The sequence below is a fragment of the Ipomoea triloba genome, chromosome 1 (assembly GCF_003576645.1).
Source record: "Ipomoea triloba cultivar NCNSP0323 chromosome 1, ASM357664v1".
Lineage (NCBI taxonomy): Eukaryota > Viridiplantae > Streptophyta > Magnoliopsida > Solanales > Convolvulaceae > Ipomoea > Ipomoea triloba.
The window spans coordinates 22,865,141-22,886,405 of NC_044916.1; the positions used below are offsets into that span (position 1 = coordinate 22,865,141).

A 21,265-nucleotide genomic window follows, 5' to 3' on the forward strand; every position below is an offset into this window, starting at 1 on the left:
CGGGGTTATCGAACCACAGGGAAGTGGGGTATCAAGCACTAGTTACTAATTATATTCGCAAGAAGCTATTCCTACGTTAACAATGGATGATTATCTATGAATATGCAAACAAGATAATTAAAACAAGGCAAACGGGTTTTTGTATTCAAAGAGGTAAAAACGGGATTTTTGGGAGTTGAAGTGTTTAATCACCTAGTGCCAANATCAAGCACTAGTTACTAATTATATTCGCAAGAAGCTATTCCTACGTTAACAATGGATGATTATCTATGAATATGCAAACAAGATAATTAAAACAAGGCAAACGGGTTTTTGTATTCAAAGAGGTAAAAACGGGACTTTTGGGAGTTGAAGTGTTTAATCACCTAGTGCCAATCTAAATTTTGGGAGTTGAAGTGTTTAATCACCTAGTGCCAATCTAAAGTGAAATAATTATTTGGGTTAAACAAGTGTGGAGAATTGCCATCTAAAAGGGAAATGTTACTCTCGTAACTCAAACCCAAAATACGGTAACTGGAATACTCACTCTCGTGAGCTACTCACAATCTAAAATCGGAACTAAGCAATAAATGGAATACCCACTCTCGTGGGCTATTCACAATTGGAATACTCACTCTCGTGAGCTATTCACAATATATCCCTTAACCAAATTGTCCTCTCTCGAGGTACAATAGTCAAGTGCAATTGCAGGTGCTCTTTGATTCATAGACAAATCTAGCAAGGGTACAAGCAATCATATGCATCTAATTACAAGTATCAATAACATAAATCACAATTGCAACACAAGCAATAAACCCAAATAGATATTTCATTCAAACAAAATAAGAACTAGGCACATAGGTTCATAAACACTTTTATACCCAAAAATCCCAAAAGAAAGTTTAGCCTAACATGGCTAAAATAGATCCAACAAATATTCAATAAAGTTCAAAATAGAAAAGAGAAAGGAAGATATTCTCCCAAATGATGCCTCCAAGCTCTTTTCTTTGATCTCCTTTTCAAAAGTTGTGATGATTTCTTCTTTGGCTTTTGGAGATGATGAAGCTTCTTTTCCTTGTTCTTTTTCTTCTTTTTCTGACAAGAACCAGCAGCCAACTCTAGGGTTTGGAGAGAAATGAAGCATTATATAGTGGGATCCAAATCAGGGACAAAATGGGAATTTCTGCGCTGAATCCGCTGTCCAGATTCTGGGACTTTCGCCGCGGCGAGAATGATTCTCGCCGCGGCGAGAATGTTACTGCCCAAAAATTGGGACTCTCGCCATGGCGAGAATGATTCTCGCCGCGGCGAGAGTCCGGTGAACAGTACTCTCGCCATGGCGAGAATAGGCTCGCCGCGGCGAGAATCCGCGGTGAATAGTACTCTGAACTGATTTTTGGCTCTCCAACATTTTTGGTTCCTTTGCATTGGCTTTTTTGCTCCAAAATGGTTATAATGCACCACTAAACACATCAAAGACACTCAAACCAAGCATTATACCACTTTAAATAAAATAACAAGGAAATAAACATTGGAGACAACATTTTAACACACAAATAACTATAAAACATACATAAAAACACAATTAAAATAGGTACAAATGAGAGTGTATCACCTGCTAAAAGTTCTAGGCGGTTTTTTTTTTTTTTTGGTTTGTGGCTCCATTTATACAAATATGAAAATTCAGGTAGCGGCATGAATAATTAAATATAGTTCATGGTGCTAGATGACACTTTAGCCTTCAAAATAACAATTCAAATGATCTATATTTTAGGCTAGTGGATAAAATTTAATCAGCAGCGCAATTAGAGTGTAATCATAAACATTTTTGGAGTGTAATTTTTAAGTCTCGTTACACTAATTCTTAACCTCTAAAATTATATTTGAATTCAATTGAGAATCCAATCCGTGGTGATAAAAACTTCTTGTGCATGAAGTGTACGTGTGGTGAACAAATTGGTAAAATGACTTGTTACATTAGTTTATTGAGACAATAAGCCAAAATCAAAAAGTTAAGAAAGACTAGAATTTTTGGTTAGCTGATTGGCCTTAATTATGAAACGATCATTTCACTTGTCATCCCTAACATTTATATATCTCTTGTTGTTGTTCATCTGCCTTGGTCCCCCCTCCCCGCTTTTTTGTCCGTAACAACAATAATAATGTTTTTCTTTCTTTTTGATTTCTTAATAATAATAATAATAATAATAATAATAATAATAATAATAATAATAATAACTATATATTATTATTATTAAATAAAAATTATACAAGTAATTTAAGAGTTAATAAATTAGGACAATAAGTTTATGTCCTTATAAGTCATTTTACATACAATCAGCTGGTCAAACTAGCTAACTCAATCAACTATCAATTATTAGCTAACTTAATAAACTATCAACTATCAACCATTTGCCAAACACCCTGGTAATCTGAAAAAAATCAAAAAACTTATATATATATATATATATATATATACTTTGTCCTAAATTGTTATAAGATTAGAAAATTAAATATATACATGTTGTCATAAAAGAAATTAGAACTTTGTTTTTCAAAAAACAAAATATTTAAATTTTCACGCTAATTTTCATTAAGTTATAGAAAATTTGTAATGGCCAAAGTTTATTTGCAATGAAAAAATAAAAACTAAAAAAATGAAGTTCTAAAATAACGACAATGAACTAATTGTGGTATTATATTGGTTTCTTTAAAAAAAAGTTGTTTGAGTGTTAATTTAAAATAGTAAGCATGTCACCTGTGTTAGAATAGTTTTCGTAATACAAAATAAATTGTAATGGTCTTATTAATAAATAATAATATCATAAAATTAAATAAATTGTAATTGTCTTATTAATAAATATTAATATCAATATTGAATCGTTATTAATGTGAATGAATATTTGGCACACTAAATTTTATTTTGCAATGTTGGTTAAGATATCTTATTTAACTATTTCAAATTAAATGTTTTAGATTTATTAATGAATTAATAAATTTTAGAGTGATAATTATGAGTCAGAGATACTTATTTATTTTTCTAACAGAATAGAATCAACGAGCAACAACCTGAATATTATTTTAAAAATAATGGTAGTTATTTATTTCTTAGCTTTATGTATTTAATTATTTATTTATCATTTTTATAATATCATTTTATTTATTTTTGTCAATGGCTTTGCTGGATCTTCTTCATGCTGATGAGCATGATACTTATGTCCAAATAGTGAGATAGTCTCCCTATGGGGTTCTTTCGAAGCACAAAAAAAAAGACTAAAGATCGTTATGCACATTAATATTTTATTAAAATATTTTTAGATGTTATGCTATTAATTTTCTAATGAAGGTTGGATGCATTTGTATTTGATTAACAACATAAAAAAAAACTACTTTATAAAAAACAACATAAAAAACTTGGAATTATCTTTGATGTACATACCATCAAAATTGTTATAAAAGTGCATACATTTTTTTATACTTTTAAAAGTTAATGATTGCATTTAACTATAATACATACCTATTAAACCAGTGTTACATGTTAATTTTTTTTTTTTTACTTGATCTAACTTTTAAAAATAGTCTAAAAATTATTACTACTATATATAAATTTATCCATGTGACGTTGATTTTCAAAGTTTAAAAATGTGAAAGGTAAAATATATTATTATTATGATTTCAGCATTCGACTAATGACAATTTTAAACATTATTGCATTCATTTAAAAATTTTGTACTACAAATGGTGTAAACAAATTTTATAAAATATGATAAATTATAAAATTTTTCATGTCTAATATAGTATGGATTATTTCAATATTACGAGCTCAAAATAAATTTATTGAAGTTAATAACATAATTATTGTTAGTTCCATAAGAGTGTGGTAACACATTTTTCCGTTGTTCACGAGCCAAGTTCACAAAAAAAAAAAAATTGCTACAGTGCTTACTCATTAGGAAAATTTATTTTAAAAATGTCTAAACTCATACTCTTAAGTAAAAAATCAGAAATATGCATAAATACGTAATATAGTTAGGGATTGTATTAAATTATTTTAACTTGTAAATCCATTTCATTAATTATAAGTAATAAAATATGAAATATACTTAAGGAAATTAAATTATAAAATTAACAAAACATGTATTCATAACTATTTAGAAATGTTTTAAAATACATATTTATATTTATGCACTATATTAATAATACAAAATTAAAATGCTAATTTTGTTAATTTTTAAATGTGATTATTTTAATTATAAACCCACCAATATATATTATAATTACGGAAATTATATTATAGAATTTGCATATATATATATATATATATATATATATATATATATATATATATTAATAAATATTATTTGCATATACGACGTAATATATAATCATTAAGGAAATGCATCCAATTAGAATTTAAATTTACTAATACAAAAATTAAAATTTGTATTTTTTAAATATAATTTTCTTAGTTATTATTCATATTGTTGGAATTATAATATATATGAAATACACTTAAGAATAAATCAAATTAATTATGTAAAATTTTCTCTATAAATTTATCTAAATGTGTGTGTGCGCGCGCGCGCATCATAATAAAAGGTGAAAAACAGCTAAGAGATGGTTATGCCAACTTTGCACGGGCGCTGGACGGGTGTTGCACGGGTGTGCATTGCCTATGCGGAAAAAAAATAATGTCCTAGAATTATGAGACATTTTGTACATTTTATATTGTACATTTTAAAATATTTATATATTTTCTAAATTTTTATTTAAATTTATAATAACATAATTTTGTTCGTGTATCGCACGGGTAAAACACTAGTGACTAATTAAAAAAAAAAAAAAAGAAGAAGAAATAAACTTGTAGCCTTGTAGGGTTACAAGTGACGTCATCACTAATCCAGGGATTTTAAAATTGAATTGATATATACTCCAGAATCATAGGAAGGCTTTTGTAAGTGTCACTCTTTGCATTGAATGGCCCCAAGAATAGACAAAATGTGATACCAACCAATTACGGATGTGATGTTTGAATCTGATACTTACCTTGCTACTTTTATGATTTATCTAGCTAGGATAGATTGCTACATAATATTTGAATCTGATGCTTTTCCTCCCAAATTCTACGTTTACTTTTGCAATGTTTAATTTGGTCCATAGTAATTTTTCTTTGGACTATAAATTTAAGTAACAAGGCCACGCTTTTCTTATCCAGTATTGTTTTGATTGTAATACTATCAAGTGTTGAAATGGCAAGCCAACAACAACAAGCTCGTCCCATGTTCCGGTTCGCTTCCATGCTTCGCCCCGCCGGCGCGCCACCGCCTCCGCCTGCCGCCGCCCCTCAACCCATGTTTCGGCCTCCCGTGGCTGCCCCATTTAGGCCTCCGCCACCTCAAACTCGAGATCCTAGCCCCCCTCAACGGCCACCAACCGCTCCCGCTCCCGCGCCGGCGCCTCCTCCCCCTACAGCCCCAGCGCCGCCGCAACCGGTGGCGCCGCCTCCGGTCCAACCGAGGTTTACGGTCGGAGCACCACCTCCGGCGCCGGAGCCGCGCCCCGCTGCTACTATCCCCTCGGCGCCCAAATCTCCGGCGGCGGCGATTCCGGGCGTGCAGGATCCCACTCGGCCGTTTCAGCTTTACCAAGCTCCCAAACCGGCTACTTCATCATCATCATCAAGGTCTCCACCGCCATCACCGAAAAACCTTGAAACCAATCAGTATTCTCCCAAAATGAAGCCGGTTTCTCCTCTGAAACTCCCCCCAGCGGCTCAGTTTAAGCCGGAAACAGAGGTGGAACCGAGAATTCCGGCGGAAATTGATCAGAAAACGGTGGTGGTTCAACAAAGATCTGAAAGAAACAAGGCAACTGCCCAGAAATTCAATGCCACACAAAGGTATAGCAGCAGCGAGACTGAGTGGACCGGAAAGAGAGAAGCAATGGTGCCCAAAGACAAAGACAATGCTCATCACAAGAAACGATCAGACACCGAAGAGCCACTCGGAATGAGTATTCTCACACTTGCAGGTAATTAAATAAATAGTAAATAAGACAAATAAAATAAAACAAAGTAAATATAACTTTTGATATAGTAACAAGTCCTTGAGAGAATTGAAAGACCAAATCTAACACAGTCTTTTCGAAAATGTAACAATCTTTGCTATAAACTTTTAATATAATGGTAAGTGTTTCATACTAACATATAACATTTATACCCTGCAAGATTTAAGCGTTGGTACCTATATTATAGTTAAGAATCATAACCGCATTAGTCAATTCACGACTAACAAACAAACATAAAAGGTTTTAATTTCCATCAACATTTTCTCATGACTTGCAGGAGAGAATAAGGGAGCCATGATGGAGCTTAGCCCTGCGGCGCCAGCTAATAAACATGGCTTTAACGGCAACCCTCGAAGGCTTCAAAGCGAGGGGGACAACTCTGGGAAGGAAAGCGACGAAGAAGGCAAGTCATCTAGGATGGGGCCAAAGGGGACTACGGAATCTTTGCCCATGACTGCTTTCATGAACAGCAATGTCCAAGGAGTCAACAATTCAGTCCTCCACAATGCATCGTGCAATCACCATGACCCTGGTGTTCATCTCATCTTTTCCAGAAAGGGTGGCCGCTATACCAAGGAGGCTCACCGCCTCAAGGACTAATGCCTCTATACCCTACTTCTGTTTCCAGGTAATAGGCTCCTTAATTACCCTCAACATATTCACTCTAATTCTAATGGTGCAGAATAACATTTAAGTCTCTCTATGAAAGATTTCCGATTGTTATATCACGGATCAGGGACACCTTACATTGTGGACCCTGGTTCAAAAATAATATGTGCCTTCACGATCAGATAATAAATTATGTTTCTCTATAAATCGAATACGTAATATGTTAACTACAAGCACATCATATTTTAACTGCATGATGTGCCTTCAATTTATTTAAATCTCTCTTCAAGGAAAGATTTCTAATTGTTATACCATGGACTAGTGTCCACCTTATATTGTGGACCTTGGATCAAAAATCTGCAGTTACATATTATTCGCTTTCAATTAATAAATTATGTATTTGTAAATAAATTGAAGACACATAATATATGTTAATTACAGGCACATCATATGTGTATTCAATTTATTTATAGACACATAATTTGTTAATTGCATGCACATAATATATTAACTACAAATACATAATCTTTCTTGAAAAAAAAAAACTACAAACACATCATCTGAAAATGTCATTCCACAATGCAAGGTGAACCTTAATCTAACAAAAAATTTCATCATCATTCATTTGGGTTCACTTCTGCATGCATGCAAAATAAAGGAAAGAAAAAAAAAAAAAGGAAGAAAGAATTTTTTTAGAAAAAAAAAACTCTATCATCATTAATTCATTTTTATACAAACCCATAATGGAAGACTTTATTATTATTAGTTTTTTGTATATATATTACTTTTACTAAAATTTATTTAGATTATTAAGTATGTGATCGATTTGATTCTCATGTGTCTTTAGAGAAGAGAGGAAAAAATTACTCTAAATTTGTTTAGTCTTATTGTGTTTCACTTTCATATATGGAACATGTCCATTTGTGTTTTTGATTTTGGTTTTTCAGTATTTGATGTAATTGATGATTGGAGTGATATGATACATAAAGGGGCATTGCATGCATGGACTCTTATTCCTCATGGCTGCATTCCACTTGTACGTGCTGGAGGGTGATCAGGATATGTCGTCCTTTGTCCAATTTCAGTTCCCTTACTAATATTATTTATATATGTTACGTTGTATTATGTTCTATGTAATGAAACCCCAATAAATGAGCATGCAATAGATACACTGCTGCGCCACTGTTGAATTGTATGCTCATTTCTGTTCTTCTAAAGATCTTTCTTTTCTAATTTTAGTGGCTTGGCAACCCGAATTCATAAATATTAATATTAATATTAATAATATTGTTATGTACAAAATAAAATGGCTCAATAAGTTCACATATTTTCTCACATCTTTTTTTTTTATTTTTTTTTTCACTTGAAGGACATACATAAGGGCGGATCTACCGTGGGATAGCTGTCCCCCTCCGATCCCTCACCCCACCCCCTTTATATATATGTATGTATGTATGTATGTATAGGTCTCTTATGTATATATATATAGTAAACGTTTATAAGTATTAAATATACATAAATTTGATAAAGGATAACCTAGCTTAGATAATAAATTAAAGTATATATATAGTTTTCATCTTAAAGGTCAGGAGCTCAAATCTCAAATCATGAATTTTATTTGTAACATTGTGGCTTTTTTTATTTTTTAATATTAATCGTGAGATGAATGATTTATAATGTGTTTTCCATTCGAACCACTTTAGTTAATTAATTATATATGTTTCATATTATGTTTTAAATATATATATTTTTATTGCGTTTTGATGTATTTTGATTTTTCATCCCTAGTCAACAACATTTATGGCTCGACCTTTAAATATTTCACCTTTTTATTTAAAATATCTCATTAGTTATGTTTTAATCTTTCGCCCCACTAAAAAAGATTTTTGAATCCACTCCTAAAACAACAAATTATAATTTCTTTAACTAAACTAAAGAGAAGCAAATGTCTTTTTGTGTTCAATGGTACTATATATCCAGCATAATATATATATATATATATAGAGAGAGAGATCTTACAAGTAGACATATTCAATTTCAAGCTAATATTAGCATAAACAAATATGCCATGATGCACACACAAATAATAACATATATTCAATAATTATATTATATTATTTATAAAATTTATATAGTGTAAACTAAAAATAAATTATCAAAATATTATATGATATTTTAACAATATCTTATTATAAGAAAGTATGTATATATGGTACCTTGTGTCAAAATTTTCTTTATAATAAAATAGTTTGGGATTAAATTAAAAAAAAATTATAGAGTCATCACTTGTCAGACACTCAGACTCCAAAAGTACCATGGTGATACAAAGAAAACTATACCAAAAAGTCACATATACTGAATTCAATTTGTGGGTATTTATAGGCAAGGGACACCCGCTAAAAACTAGAGTACAAAGTGACTTTGGTAAGTAAAATTATGCCAATCTACATATAGTAAACTATTGAAAAAAAATGTAATATTATGATCTATTTGAAAAGCATGAAAATGACTTTTAGAAAATGTTTTTTCAAAAATGAGTTATTTTCTAGAAAACATTTTCATTTTCAGTGTTTGGTTGCATTCTGAAAAACTGTCTTGGTGTATTTGGTTCATTTTTTGGAAAATGAACCAAATTATTATTATTATTATTATTATTATTATTATTATTATTATTATTATTATTATATCAAGGCTATATATGGACAAGACAAACTTCCAGAGAATGTCTTTAGACTTGTCCTTATGAGTCAATAACTACTCCTGCCTTAACTGCTCACACGAATGATTGTCTTTATCATTCTTTCATGATATCCTTGAATGATTTATCTTTTATCATTCGGCCTTCATAATCTTGGCCCTTCCAGTATTCGGCCTCGAGTCTTCTTGGTCTTCATCAGCAAGTCTTCGGCTTTCAATTCTTCTAAGTCTTCGACCATAAGTATTTCTCATGTTTGGTCATGAACTCGTAACCACGAGTTCTATTAAGTATTCGGCCTATTAAGAATGGACAAAACAAACAATGGAATATGTCATTTCAAGGAATGTTATTCCATTCCAAACCTATTACATGAACCAAACATGCCATCATGATTTTCATTTTTTTTTCTTTCACTGTTAATTTATCATTGCTAACATTTGTAAAGAAGACATTCAAGAAATTTTTTTTTAAACTACTTTTCTTCCCTTTTCCCTCTTTTCTCTTTCCTTTTTTATTTTTTCTTCCATTTTCCCCTCTTGCATGAGAAAATAACACTTTTAAGCCTTGAATTATTGGAAAATAACATTTTTTTGAATCTACAATATTGTTATAATAACCTATAATATTATAATAATAAAACATAATTAATTAATGATACATTTTATGAATCTACAATATTATAATAATCATACATGGTCCATGATGCAAAGTTGACATAATCCATGATATAATTTGCCTTAATTTTTGTATTGGATTAATTAATTTGGACCCTCACATTAGTTTTATCCATCACAACTTGAATTAACCCAGTTTAATTGATATCTTAGTGTTGTGTTATACTGATTTAATCGAACAAATTGTGACGAGTAATTTCATGAGGATTAAATATGTCTTGATGTACGTGTCAATGACCTTGTGGTCTAGTGGCACCCGGTGTGTCAGTTTACATTCTCACATGGATGATGGGAGTGGGTTCGAGCCTCTTTGTGCTTCAGTAGGTTGAGAAAGTAGCTATGAACAGATACTACATTGTAACAGAGTCAGTAATACTCAAAAATATGTCTTGATATAGTCGATATTGAAATATAAATTTAAGTTTGGAATTTAGTATTAACTAACCAGTAACCATACATGGATAACCCCCACCCAAAAAGAAAACAATACAAACAAAACAAAAGATAAGGGTCAAATAGACCCTCCAATTATATATCAAAATGTAATTAGACAATTGGACTAAAAAAATGAAAAAAAAAAAAAAACTTCTATTAAACACTTAAACTTGTTAAAACTATACAATTAACCCATTTAAGTTTTGACCCATAATAGCATGTTACCCAAGTTATCACGCATGATGTCATGAGAATTTATATATTTTTTAAAACTTTTTTAATAAGTAAAAAAATTTATATTAATTTAAAAAATCAGCAATAACAATCTGCCATGGCAACCAAGCTGCCATGGTTTCTTCATGTATGTCAATTTGGACATATCGCTCCATCCAAATTGATTTGGACGAAGAAGCTTTGTGGACTTCTCCGTTCGAATCGGACCAATTGATAAAATTATCGAGAATTTTTTTAATTTTTTTTGAATGAGATGTCAAGTAGGAAAAATTAATCGGTTACCTTAACAACTTGTTAAATATATTAATTACAAAATTTTAATCAATTTAAGGATTAAATTAAATATTTTTCTTAGTTAAATTAAAATAAGTTTTATAACTTTAAACTTTAAAATTAAGTTATAACACGTACTTATTTAAATACAAATTATCATTTAAAATTTTAACTTTATTTATTTTAACTTTTAAACAAAAAGTTAAAATCTTACCTTTTTTTTTTTACGAGAGTTGAAAAGATTTCGTTGAAAAAAAACTTATGGGAGTTAATTAGTGCAAATTTAAACTTTTCTTTTTCAACATCAATAGTATATACTACATAGCATTACCCTTGATGCTATAAAACTTATTGAATTAGCGACTACATTCCAAAACACCAAATTAAATTAAAGGATTTAAAATGCAAAGTGCGCTGAGACTTAAAATTTGGAGCAATCTGCAGGCTTGAAGGTAACTGTCATCTCTTCCAAATCATACCCAACAAGGTAGTCTACTTGGGATGGACAGCCGAATATGGATGTTTCCATGTATGTGAATGAAGTTATTGTGAAACAAGAGATACCTTCTTCTACTTCTTCAAATAATCTCCGAGGTGACAACTCTACATCAGCCCCTGAAAAATGTGCAACAATTTTTGGCACCTTAATTTTTTTACTTGTCGAGTAGCATAGCCCGAATAAGCCTTGAGGATCATCTATAGGAGTCTCCCCAATCTGTTTCATCATTTCTGATTTCATACTATCGAACACATCGGGCGGGATGGTTGTCAGTGTCATCCCTGAGTCAATGATAATGTTGCCAGGTGTTTCAAGAGGAGATTGCTTGACGGGGATGTTCTTTTCGCCGACACTCATGCTTTCTAAGGAGAGCCAGTAAAAGGGAGGTTCTTCAGGGCGTATGGAGATATAAGTTGAAACAGCATCAGGACCCTTAACTATGGCGTCTGTGCCGAAACTTATATAGCTTTTGGAATCAGATTGAGAAGATAGGCAGTGAGCAAATTTTGCACCGATTTCTTTGCTCAACTGCTTGACGATCGAGACATTAGAGTAGCCGAGGCCAACAATGCCAGAGGCGATGCTGTTGGAGAACGTGACGTTATTCCAGTGGCCGCACCCCAGCACCACGTTCTTGAAGGAAGTGTTGCCGATGGTGAGAGTATCAGTAACCACGTCACCGACGCTTTCGGACCCGTCGCCATAACTGACGTCGTACTGGCAAACGTTGTTGTTGGAACATTGAAAGTCATCGTCATCGAGAGAACATGCATCTGAATCACACGTGGTCGTCTTGTACGATTTGCTGTGCTTCGGATCAAATATGGGTAGGCTTTACGGGAAACAATCGATGCATGGTTCGCACTGAGTCCAAGTGACATCACTGCCGGTATCGGAAATGCCGTAAGTTTCAAACGGTGGCGTACCGATGGAGTACTTCATGACGTATCCTCCATCCAATGGCTTTATGTCAGTGTTGCTATACGACTGCCGGATCCAATGAAATTTGTTGTTGGAAGGGTTACGGTAAGGGTTTGAAGGAGAGTTAGGGTGGATGAGTTCAATAGTGAAGCCATTAATATTTTTTGCAGGAATCAAAACAAAAATAGACAATATAAAAAACACACTTAAATCCATGGATTTATATGACATTAATTGCCAAATAAAGTATGAAGATTGGAATGACAAAGATCTTACAACTATATATATGCCCATTTTATATTCAGACAATTCTGCAAGAATTTGGAAAATAATGTCGGCCGAATTTGAAATGATTATTAATGGATGAAAAATCATTTGGCCAAGACACTAATTCAGACAATTCTGCAAGAATTTGAAAATAATGTCCGCCGAATTTAAAATGATTATTAATGGATGAAAAAATCATTCGGCCAAGACACTAAAATTAATGAGTTTTAACCAGTGAACCTTTTTATTAATAATATCAAACATGTTAAACATTATACACACACGGATTACACCCTCAATGTGATTATTGACAAACGTGAATTTATAGCTAGTTTTATTTATTTTGTATGAAACACTCCCGACTCTTTGCAATGTAGTTGTTTTATAATTTTTCTAATCTTTTCAGCCCAAAAATTAATGCTCTCTCAACCTTGGGAAAGTAACAGAAGTATTATCATATTACATAGAGTTTGCAATACTAATTTTTTTTTATGCTATTTTACCTTCCAAGTTTTATGGCATTATATTGATGATCTTTTGTCAAGACAATAAATTTTTTTATTCAAAATTGTTGTTTTTGTAAGTCCATCTCTCTCGAAAATTTATTTTTTAGTAAATTTTTGTCAATACTTCAGAACAAGTCGAAGTGCTCTCCGTTTGTTCTAGTTCGTCAGCAGTCGTCATACCGTGGACCATGCACCATGGCTGATACTGCAGTTGTATTGAAAGAGAACTGCAGTTGTGCAGAACAGAGGCCATTTCATCCGTCTAGAATTGCAGTTGTGTTGAACTGATACTGCAGTTGTGTTGAAAAGATACTGCAGTTGTGTTGAACAGATGCTACAGTGTGTTGAACGGATGAAATGCACAACTGCAGTTTCTTTTCAACACAATTGTAGTATCAGTTCAACACAACTGCAGTATCAGCCATGACCATAATCCACAATGTATTGTGGATCATGGTCCACAATATAATTTGCGATTTGTCAGAGGCTTATTTATTTGAGTGCTCAAATATTAAGTCTTGATCCATTTTATGAAAATATGCATGTCTATAATTTCAAACAACATATCATTAATGAGTCAAACAAATTAACTCACCTAGACAAAAGAAATTATAGCGGTAAGTGCTCCACTTTTTAACCATGGTCAATTATAATTTTTATTTTGGTATTATATCCTAATGGAAAAAATAATAATATTATTTGTGTTAATATTAAATTTATACCTAGGATTTACGATAGTACAAGAAGTCAATGACCGTATTAGATGGCCTTGCTCCCATTTTTCTTTTTCCAATTTCTGACCATATTAGATTGGGTTGCTCCCACTTTTCTTTTTCCAATTTCTTTTATTCATTAGCTACCTTGAATAAGCCAACCCCATATAGCATTAAAAATTTTATATATTAATCAAATATTGTCTCATAAAAAGTTAAAACCAAAATAAGAATGTAGCATTATTACTATCTTAGATATAAAGAAATTTTTTGGTGTTGTACCCAGGATTTTCACTGTCGAACATAGTGATTTTTTTGTGTACCTTAGGTTTTAACTATCGAACACAGTAATTAATCTCCTCGCCTCTATTAAGTGAGACAACTGGCTTAGAGATTTAAGAATGGTCAATACAGAAAGCCAAGGATCGGACCCTTGACATTTGGTTAAGGATGGACGAGTCCTTTCCACTCAACCACACCGCAAATTAGATTTAAAAAATTGATTTCAAAACCTTTTTTTTTAAAAGCATTTTAATACCAATTTAGTTGAGTATTAATTTCAAAATTAATTAACTGGAAAAGGGAATAAAACCTGTCCCACTAATCAATTCATTCGATACATTAGAATTTGAAATTTGAAAAATATTTTTTAAAATTATTAAAATCACTATCTAATGCTCATTCAGGGATTGTATTTACAACTCAATGGGGTAGCTCAAGTGGCAAGTGAGCTCTCTTTGTGGGGAGGAATTTCGGGAGAACTCGGGTCCAATTCCCGCAAGTGATGATTCCTCCTGGGCCAGCTTCTGTGCCTCTCGGAGCGCCGGACCGTAAAACGGACGGAGAGAAAGACCCTGTAAATTTATCAAAAAAAAAAAGGATTGTATTTACTACTTTATTACCACTTTGACTAAGGGTCTATCATTAAATTTGTATTTGCACCAAAAAGCAATCTTCTCTCAAATTGCTTATAGAGTTAAAGTAGTTGATTTAACCCAACCACTACCTCATACCCTCTCATCAAATTAACGAAGTATTTAAACTAAAATTAGCACATTTTACAATGCAATGAGTTGACTTTAGCTGTCATTATTAGCTTAAAATATCATTACAATATTATTATTATTATTATATATTTTGTATAGGGTATTTATCTCTATTATAAAAAAGTCATAAGGAGAGCATTAAATGCAGTTTTGGCAAATTCCCGCCCAAGCAAAAACGGTGTCGTTTCTATTGCAATATATGGACGTACAGATCCTGCGTTAAAAAAGGCTCCAAGCGCGATATCTTTTAATGTATACATTAACGGTATATACATTAAGATATTAATGGCAGAAAGAACTCAGTAGATGGAATAATTGTTGTTTCGTTGGGAAACCAAATCGTTTCCAACGTTTCGCCAATCGTGTCGATTGGGATATGGGTAATAGTAAAGTCCCAATAAAATGGAATTATTGTGAGTCTAAGACTCTGGGAGATTCACATCCGTAAGGGATTCAATATATTATATATTACAATACACATATACATATTCCTTCGACAACAGTTTAACATTTAAATCCACTGATAGCATTTTGCGATTCATTTCCATATTCCTTCGATCAACCATGGGAATGTACATCTTGGCGAGTCAATTATCCACCTTCAAAAACCATGCTGCAATGTTATTCAGACCTACTTGGTGATGGAAAGGAATAGCTCTTCGGAAATAAAGAGTAAGGAATTGGTCTTACACGATGAAGAGGTATGTGTTTTTACTCCTAAATAAATTTGCAGGTTAGTACGCAACATTGTCTCAGAAAAATGAAAATAAAATTTGCAATGGAATTGGTTAACACTGTAAAAAGTTGAGAACTGATTGTCAAACTTTAGGCCATACCTATTCTGCAGTTTGTATACATAAGCAGGCATGCATGTATATCAGTTTTTATTGTCCCTTGTACCTGTGAATATATCAGTAGATCAAATTTCATGATATAAATTTATATCATGAAATTTATACAATATATCAGTACCTACATCATATTCTAACAGTCTGTATTAACAGGGCACAGTAATTCATGCTCAGATTCCATCAAATATTGTACCCAAATTTGTGGATAGCTTTGTAGAAGGAAACGTCTATGGTGTGAAGAATTTTTATGTTGTTTCAAATTATCATACATACAAAACTAGCATGTACGAATACATGCTGCAATTCAATCACGAAACTATTCTAAAAGAGTTGAGGTCAGACCATTTTCCATGGCACATGTTTAGGCTAAGATCATTTCAGAGTTTGAAAGGAAATCCAGATTTAAATGTCAAAGAGCTCATAGGTAATATTTCGTGCCTATAGTTGTCTACACTTTTTTTTTTAACTTAACAGTGGGTGATAATATTTTTCCATACATTTTGTATAGATATTATCGGACGTGTTGTTCAAGTGTATGCACCCCAAGAAAAGACCATTCAAGGGAATAAAACTAGGCTTATTGACTTTGTGTTAGAGGATGCTCAGTAAGTATCAAATTTGTTTTAATGTCTGTCTAATACATTACTGGGCACTAAAATATACTTGACTGCTTTTGTGTTTTATGTTAGGGGTAGTAAGATTACCTGCACATTTTGGGACCAGCATGTCTCGAAAATCGAACACTTATATCAATCACCTTGCACCGAGCCTGTCGTTGTGTTGATTCAATTCTGTAGAATCAAAATTGGTGTAAGAGGTTAGTAATCTTTAAATGTTAGTAACTAGAGTCTTCAAAATATTGATGCTACTAACTATGTTTTTATTTACTTTAGATGCTGAGGTGAAAATTTGCTCTTCATATGATGTCACTCAATGCATATTTGACCTGGATTGCCCTGAATTTACAAGCTTTAGAGAGAGGTATGTTTTACATAATAGATATGTATTGTAGTAAAACTTATTTCTTACTTAATAAAAAATATCATAATTGCCTTGCATTACAGTTTGAGAAGCATTGATCATCAAACTCCCATTCGAAACATAGCTTCTTTGTCATCCTTTAGTTACACAAACACAGTGGATGAGTCTACCAGTCAAGCTATGGAATTACTGACCATAAATCAGATTTATGACAATGATGAGGTACTCACAATTTACTCACAATTAAAGTCTTTTTCAATAGATGTTTTTAATCAAGTAATACTTACAAAAACTGATCTCTGTTTCGTTGTAGTGAGGAGAATTCTGGGTAGCTGCTATGATATCTGGTATTGTCAATCCCATGGATTGGTGGTATAGCTCATGTCAGAAAAATGGCTGCAACAAAAAACTTAAGCTTTCTGAAGGGGTTAACAAATGCTTCAAGTGTATGCAGATCTGGGATGAGGGGATTCCCCGTTATAAAATACATTTGCGTGTGGTTGACATTAAGGGTAATGCTTCCATTTTGCTTTGGGATAGGGAATGCCAAGAATTGATAGGAGTTCCAGCAAATGAACTTTATGCAAGGAATAAGGCAAGTAACTGACTGCTAATATTAACTGAGCTGCTATTTATTTATTTGACATACTAAACCCAATCTTTTTTTTTCTTTGAAATGGTTTTGCAGAAAAATATGCCAGTGAAGGAGGTAATGGATTTGGTAGGGAGAACAATGTTATTTAAAATAAAAGCCGGGAAGGATGAGTTAGCCAACCGTGGCAAGGCCTTTCCAGTCCTAAGAATTAATACTGACCCAGAGTTTTTGAAAATTCACTGCAATGACCTATTGAAACTGATGGTTAAGGAAGGCAGCTATGACTTTCCTATAAGTCTTGGAGATGATGATTTTCTTGAGGTTACTTGATTTTTACAACTTAAAAACTCCATTGAGCTTACTGTTTTTAAATATTCACATTTAAATACTTATTGTGCACTGTAGGATTTTATGAGTGATGAAGGTGAAAGCCCAATAGCACTGTTGACACCTGCTACTGTTGGAGATGCAGTTGATGGAACGACTAAGAGATGTTTGCTAGATGAATTCTCATCAACTCAATCTTCCAAGAAAGTGAAAGAGACTAAAGTAAAATTAGAGAAAATTGATTGACTGACTGCTATGTGTGGCATGACCCAGCTATTGGACAACATAAGTGTTAAATTCAGTTCGAATGGATGTCTTTTGATACTTTGCAGTACACATATTTTAGTTATGTGTACTGATTTGAACTCGGTTGTTGTTTTGTAATCTGTTTTTTCGTAGACTATCTATTTTATTTCAGTTCTCATATCTGTGCATGTAATTATTATTTGTGGTGTGTTTTCACAGCATTACATACTGCTGTGAAGGTATATATATGTGTTTTTATTGCAGGGTGATGATCCAGTATGCTGAACACCAACAAATCTGCAATAATTTTGCACTCATATCTGTCCATGTAATTATTATTTGTGGTGTGTTTTCACAGCATTACATACTGCTGTGAAGGTATATANACATAATAGATATGTATTGTAGTAAAACTTATTTCTTACTTAATAAAAAATATCATAATTGCCTTGCATTACAGTTTGAGAAGCATTGATCATCAAACTCCCATTCGAAACATAGCTTCTTTGTCATCCTTTAGTTACACAAACACAGTGGATGAGTCTACCAGTCAAGCTATGGAATTACTGACCATAAATCAGATTTATGACAATGATGAGGTACTCACAATTTACTCACAATTAAAGTCTTTTTCAATAGATGTTTTTAATCAAGTAATACTTACAAAAACTGATCTCTGTTTCGTTGTAGTGAGGAGAATTCTGGGTAGCTGCTATGATATCTGGTATTGTCAATCCCATGGATTGGTGGTATAGCTCATGTCAGAAAAATGGCTGCAACAAAAAACTTAAGCTTTCTGAAGGGGTTAACAAATGCTTCAAGTGTATGCAGATCTGGGATGAGGGGATTCCCCGTTATAAAATACATTTGCGTGTGGTTGACATTAAGGGTAATGCTTCCATTTTGCTTTGGGATAGGGAATGCCAAGAATTGATAGGAGTTCCAGCAAATGAACTTTATGCAAGGAATAAGGCAAGTAACTGACTGCTAATATTAACTGAGCTGCTATTTATTTATTTGACATACTAAACCCAATCTTTTTTTTTCTTTGAAATGGTTTTGCAGAAAAATATGCCAGTGAAGGAGGTAATGGATTTGGTAGGGAGAACAATGTTATTTAAAATAAAAGCCGGGAAGGATGAGTTAGCCAACCGTGGCAAGGCCTTTCCAGTCCTAAGAATTAATACTGACCCAGAGTTTTTGAAAATTCACTGCAATGACCTATTGAAACTGATGGTTAAGGAAGGCAGCTATGACTTTCCTATAAGTCTTGGAGATGATGATTTTCTTGAGGTTACTTGATTTTTACAACTTAAAAACTCCATTGAGCTTACTGTTTTTAAATATTCACATTTAAATACTTATTGTGCACTGTAGGATTTTATGAGTGATGAAGGTGAAAGCCCAATAGCACTGTTGACACCTGCTACTGTTGGAGATGCAGTTGATGGAACGACTAAGAGATGTTTGCTAGATGAATTCTCATCAACTCAATCTTCCAAGAAAGTGAAAGAGACTAAAGTAAAATTAGAGAAAATTGATTGACTGACTGCTATGTGTGGCATGACCCAGCTATTGGACAACATAAGTGTTAAATTCAGTTCGAATGGATGTCTTTTGATACTTTGCAGTACACATATTTTAGTTATGTGTACTGATTTGAACTCGGTTGTTGTTTTGTAATCTGTTTTTTCGTAGACTATCTATTTTATTTCAGTTCTCATATCTGTGCATGTAATTATTATTTGTGGTGTGTTTTCACAGCATTACATACTGCTGTGAAGGTATATATATGTGTTTTTATTGCAGGGTGATGATCCAGTATGCTGAACACCAACAAATCTGCAATAATTTTGCACTCATATCTGTCCATGTAATTATTATTTGTGGTGTGTTTTCACAGCATTACATACTGCTGTGAAGGTATATATATGTGTTTTTATTGCAGGGTGATGATCCAGTATGCTGAACACCAACAAATCTGCAGTAATTTTGCACTTCTGGTGATACAAGGAAAACTATCATGCAAGTAGGAAGAAGAATGAAGAAGAAACAATAGCTAATCATTTTCAGTCTCAAAAATATGTAGCATGTCTATGTCATGCACTCAAGAAATGTAATTTTAGCATTTAAGGGATTACAAAATTGTATAGTACTAGATTCTTTATAGGGAAATGAAAATGCTTAGGAGTGCAAGTATTCCAACTATCTTAGCAGTTTGTTTTTGGGATTTAATGTATAAGTTTTGAAAGTTTAGAATTAGTGTTGTGTATATGGGCTAATGTTCTGACTTAAAGCATTTGTGATGACAGTTTTCATAACACATTGCAATGTGCATGTGATAGTATGACTTGATTTTTGTAACCTTTGGAAACTTATATGATGCATTTTAAGAAGAAATCACTTTATAATTATACTTAAAAATCCTTTTAAGTATACCTTATCAAACAAAAGCATTGTGTGGAATCACCTGCCTAGGATGATGTTCTCAGGATGGTTACTCAGTTGAAAATAGCATTTGTAGTCCAATACTTGTGTAGAAAATAAAATAGTAGTAAGTCATTGTAGATTTCCCACTATTATCCTAAAGATTTGAACTCTATGGACACAGTATCAATAAAAAATTGTTAATGAAACTAAGTGTTCATCAAAATGACAGTTTTAAGTGTAACAAATACAATCTTTATATATTCTTTGTGATATATATATATATATATATATATATATATATATATATATATATATATATATATATATATATGTATGTATGTATGTATGTTAATCACCATAGAAAGTTTGTTGATCCCAAGTATGTGATGGTCTTAGGTCAACAGATTTAAGTTAATAGACTTAATGCATGAGAGTTGAATTTTAAATTTATGAAGTTTAAAAGTATAAGTGTTGCAGAGAAGAACAATACTTAGTGGCAAAAGTATCAATTATGGAATGTATTCTTTAAATATACTTAAGGTGTGAGACCCTTAAAAAAAGAAATCTTATATATTTAAATGATTTAAATCTTATTAATAGAGAAAATAGGAACAGTCTCACCTTTAAATCTGATTTTTAGAAATAAACCTGTAAATAAAATTGGAATTCGACTACGTAAAACGAACTGCAAAATGCTCTATTTCATAACATATTAGCAAACTATACCTTGAATATAGCATCAGAATGAAAATTCATCATTTGCATAAACTAGAAAAGAGATGTTAGCAAACAATGAATTCGGAAATCATATAAGAAATACAAAGTACCAATGTCCAGGAACTATACTTAGTTACATAAGTATCTACCAAAGATTCTTCATAGGGAAATGAACTGTAGCCATAATTCCACCTTTTA

General features: G+C 32.3%; 4 protein-coding genes and 1 long non-coding RNA gene across 6 annotated transcripts; 3 read left to right on the plus strand and 2 right to left on the minus strand.

Moving 5' to 3' along the window:
• Nucleotides 1-5,182: 5,182 nt before the first annotated feature.
• Nucleotides 5,183-7,892, plus strand: LOC116018200 (pollen-specific leucine-rich repeat extensin-like protein 2). Of its 2 annotated transcripts, none has more exons than XM_031258608.1 (3): nt 5,183-6,009; nt 6,323-6,673; nt 7,602-7,892. In XM_031258608.1, the coding sequence occupies exons 1-2, from the start codon at nt 5,229-5,231 to the stop codon at nt 6,643-6,645; spliced, it is 1,104 nt and encodes a 367-aa protein (XP_031114468.1). In that variant the 5' UTR covers nt 5,183-5,228; the 3' UTR covers nt 6,646-6,673; nt 7,602-7,892. The 2 variants fall into 2 exon arrangements, with proteins under 2 accessions (XP_031114468.1, XP_031114469.1); XM_031258609.1 differs by having other exon boundaries at nt 7,644-7,892.
• A 3,497-nt stretch (nt 7,893-11,389) lies between these two features.
• On the minus strand, nt 11,390-12,604 carry LOC116010711 (aspartic proteinase CDR1-like). The gene is made up of 2 exons (XM_031250227.1): nt 12,394-12,604; nt 11,390-12,240 (listed from the first exon to the last, which is right to left on the minus strand). The coding sequence occupies exons 1-2, from the start codon at nt 12,602-12,604 to the stop codon at nt 11,390-11,392; spliced, it is 1,062 nt and encodes a 353-aa protein (XP_031106087.1).
• Nucleotides 12,605-15,364: 2,760 nt separating this feature from the next.
• On the minus strand, nt 15,365-15,996 carry LOC115997174. The gene is made up of 2 exons (XR_004093698.1): nt 15,611-15,996; nt 15,365-15,533 (listed from the first exon to the last, which is right to left on the minus strand). It is a non-coding gene; the product is annotated as an uncharacterized LOC115997174 (long non-coding RNA).
• On the plus strand, nt 15,547-18,140 carry LOC115997166 (replication protein A 70 kDa DNA-binding subunit B-like). Its single transcript, XM_031236674.1, has 8 exons — nt 15,547-15,621; nt 15,925-16,195; nt 16,280-16,376; nt 16,461-16,588; nt 16,665-16,752; nt 16,836-16,974; nt 17,066-17,668; nt 17,753-18,140. Exons 1-7 carry the CDS (start codon nt 15,562-15,564, stop codon nt 17,066-17,068), a joined length of 786 nt encoding a protein of 261 aa, XP_031092534.1. The 5' UTR covers nt 15,547-15,561; the 3' UTR covers nt 17,069-17,668; nt 17,753-18,140.
• Nucleotides 18,141-18,384: 244 nt separating this feature from the next.
• LOC116001265 lies at nt 18,385-19,684 on the plus strand. Its single transcript, XM_031241152.1, has 3 exons — nt 18,385-18,519; nt 18,611-19,213; nt 19,298-19,684. The coding sequence occupies exons 2-3, from the start codon at nt 18,974-18,976 to the stop codon at nt 19,463-19,465; spliced, it is 408 nt and encodes a 135-aa protein (XP_031097012.1). The 5' UTR covers nt 18,385-18,519; nt 18,611-18,973; the 3' UTR covers nt 19,466-19,684.
• The last annotated feature ends 1,581 nt before the right edge of the window (nt 19,685-21,265 follow it).

What these genes read in the sequence shown, in the direction of transcription:
- LOC116018200 (XM_031258608.1), top strand. Translation starts at nt 5,229, where the DNA reads ATGGCAAGCCAACAACAACAAGCTCGTCCCATGTTCCGGTTCGCTTCC. An exon ending in GAGTATTCTCACACTTGCAG is followed by an intron (nt 6,010 to 6,322) that starts GTAATTAAATAA and finishes CATGACTTGCAG; the next exon opens with GAGAGAATAAGGGAGCCATG.
- LOC116010711 (XM_031250227.1), bottom strand. Translation starts at nt 12,604, where the DNA reads ATGGATTTAAGTGTGTTTTTTATATTGTCTATTTTTGTTTTGATTCCT. An exon ending in CGTCATGAAGTACTCCATCG is followed by an intron (nt 12,241 to 12,393) that starts GTACGCCACCGT and finishes CGTGTGATTCAG; the next exon opens with ATGCATGTTCTCTCGATGAC.
- LOC115997166 (XM_031236674.1), top strand. Translation starts at nt 15,562, where the DNA reads ATGGAAAGGAATAGCTCTTCGGAAATAAAGAGTAAGGAATTGGTCTTA. An exon ending in TGGTCTTACACGATGAAGAG is followed by an intron (nt 15,622 to 15,924) that starts GTATGTGTTTTT and finishes CTGTATTAACAG; the next exon opens with GGCACAGTAATTCATGCTCA. An exon ending in TTTGTGTTAGAGGATGCTCA is followed by an intron (nt 16,377 to 16,460) that starts GTAAGTATCAAA and finishes GTTTTATGTTAG; the next exon opens with GGGTAGTAAGATTACCTGCA.
- LOC116001265 (XM_031241152.1), top strand. Translation starts at nt 18,974, where the DNA reads ATGGTTTTGCAGAAAAATATGCCAGTGAAGGAGGTAATGGATTTGGTA. An exon ending in GAGATGATGATTTTCTTGAG is followed by an intron (nt 19,214 to 19,297) that starts GTTACTTGATTT and finishes TGTGCACTGTAG; the next exon opens with GATTTTATGAGTGATGAAGG.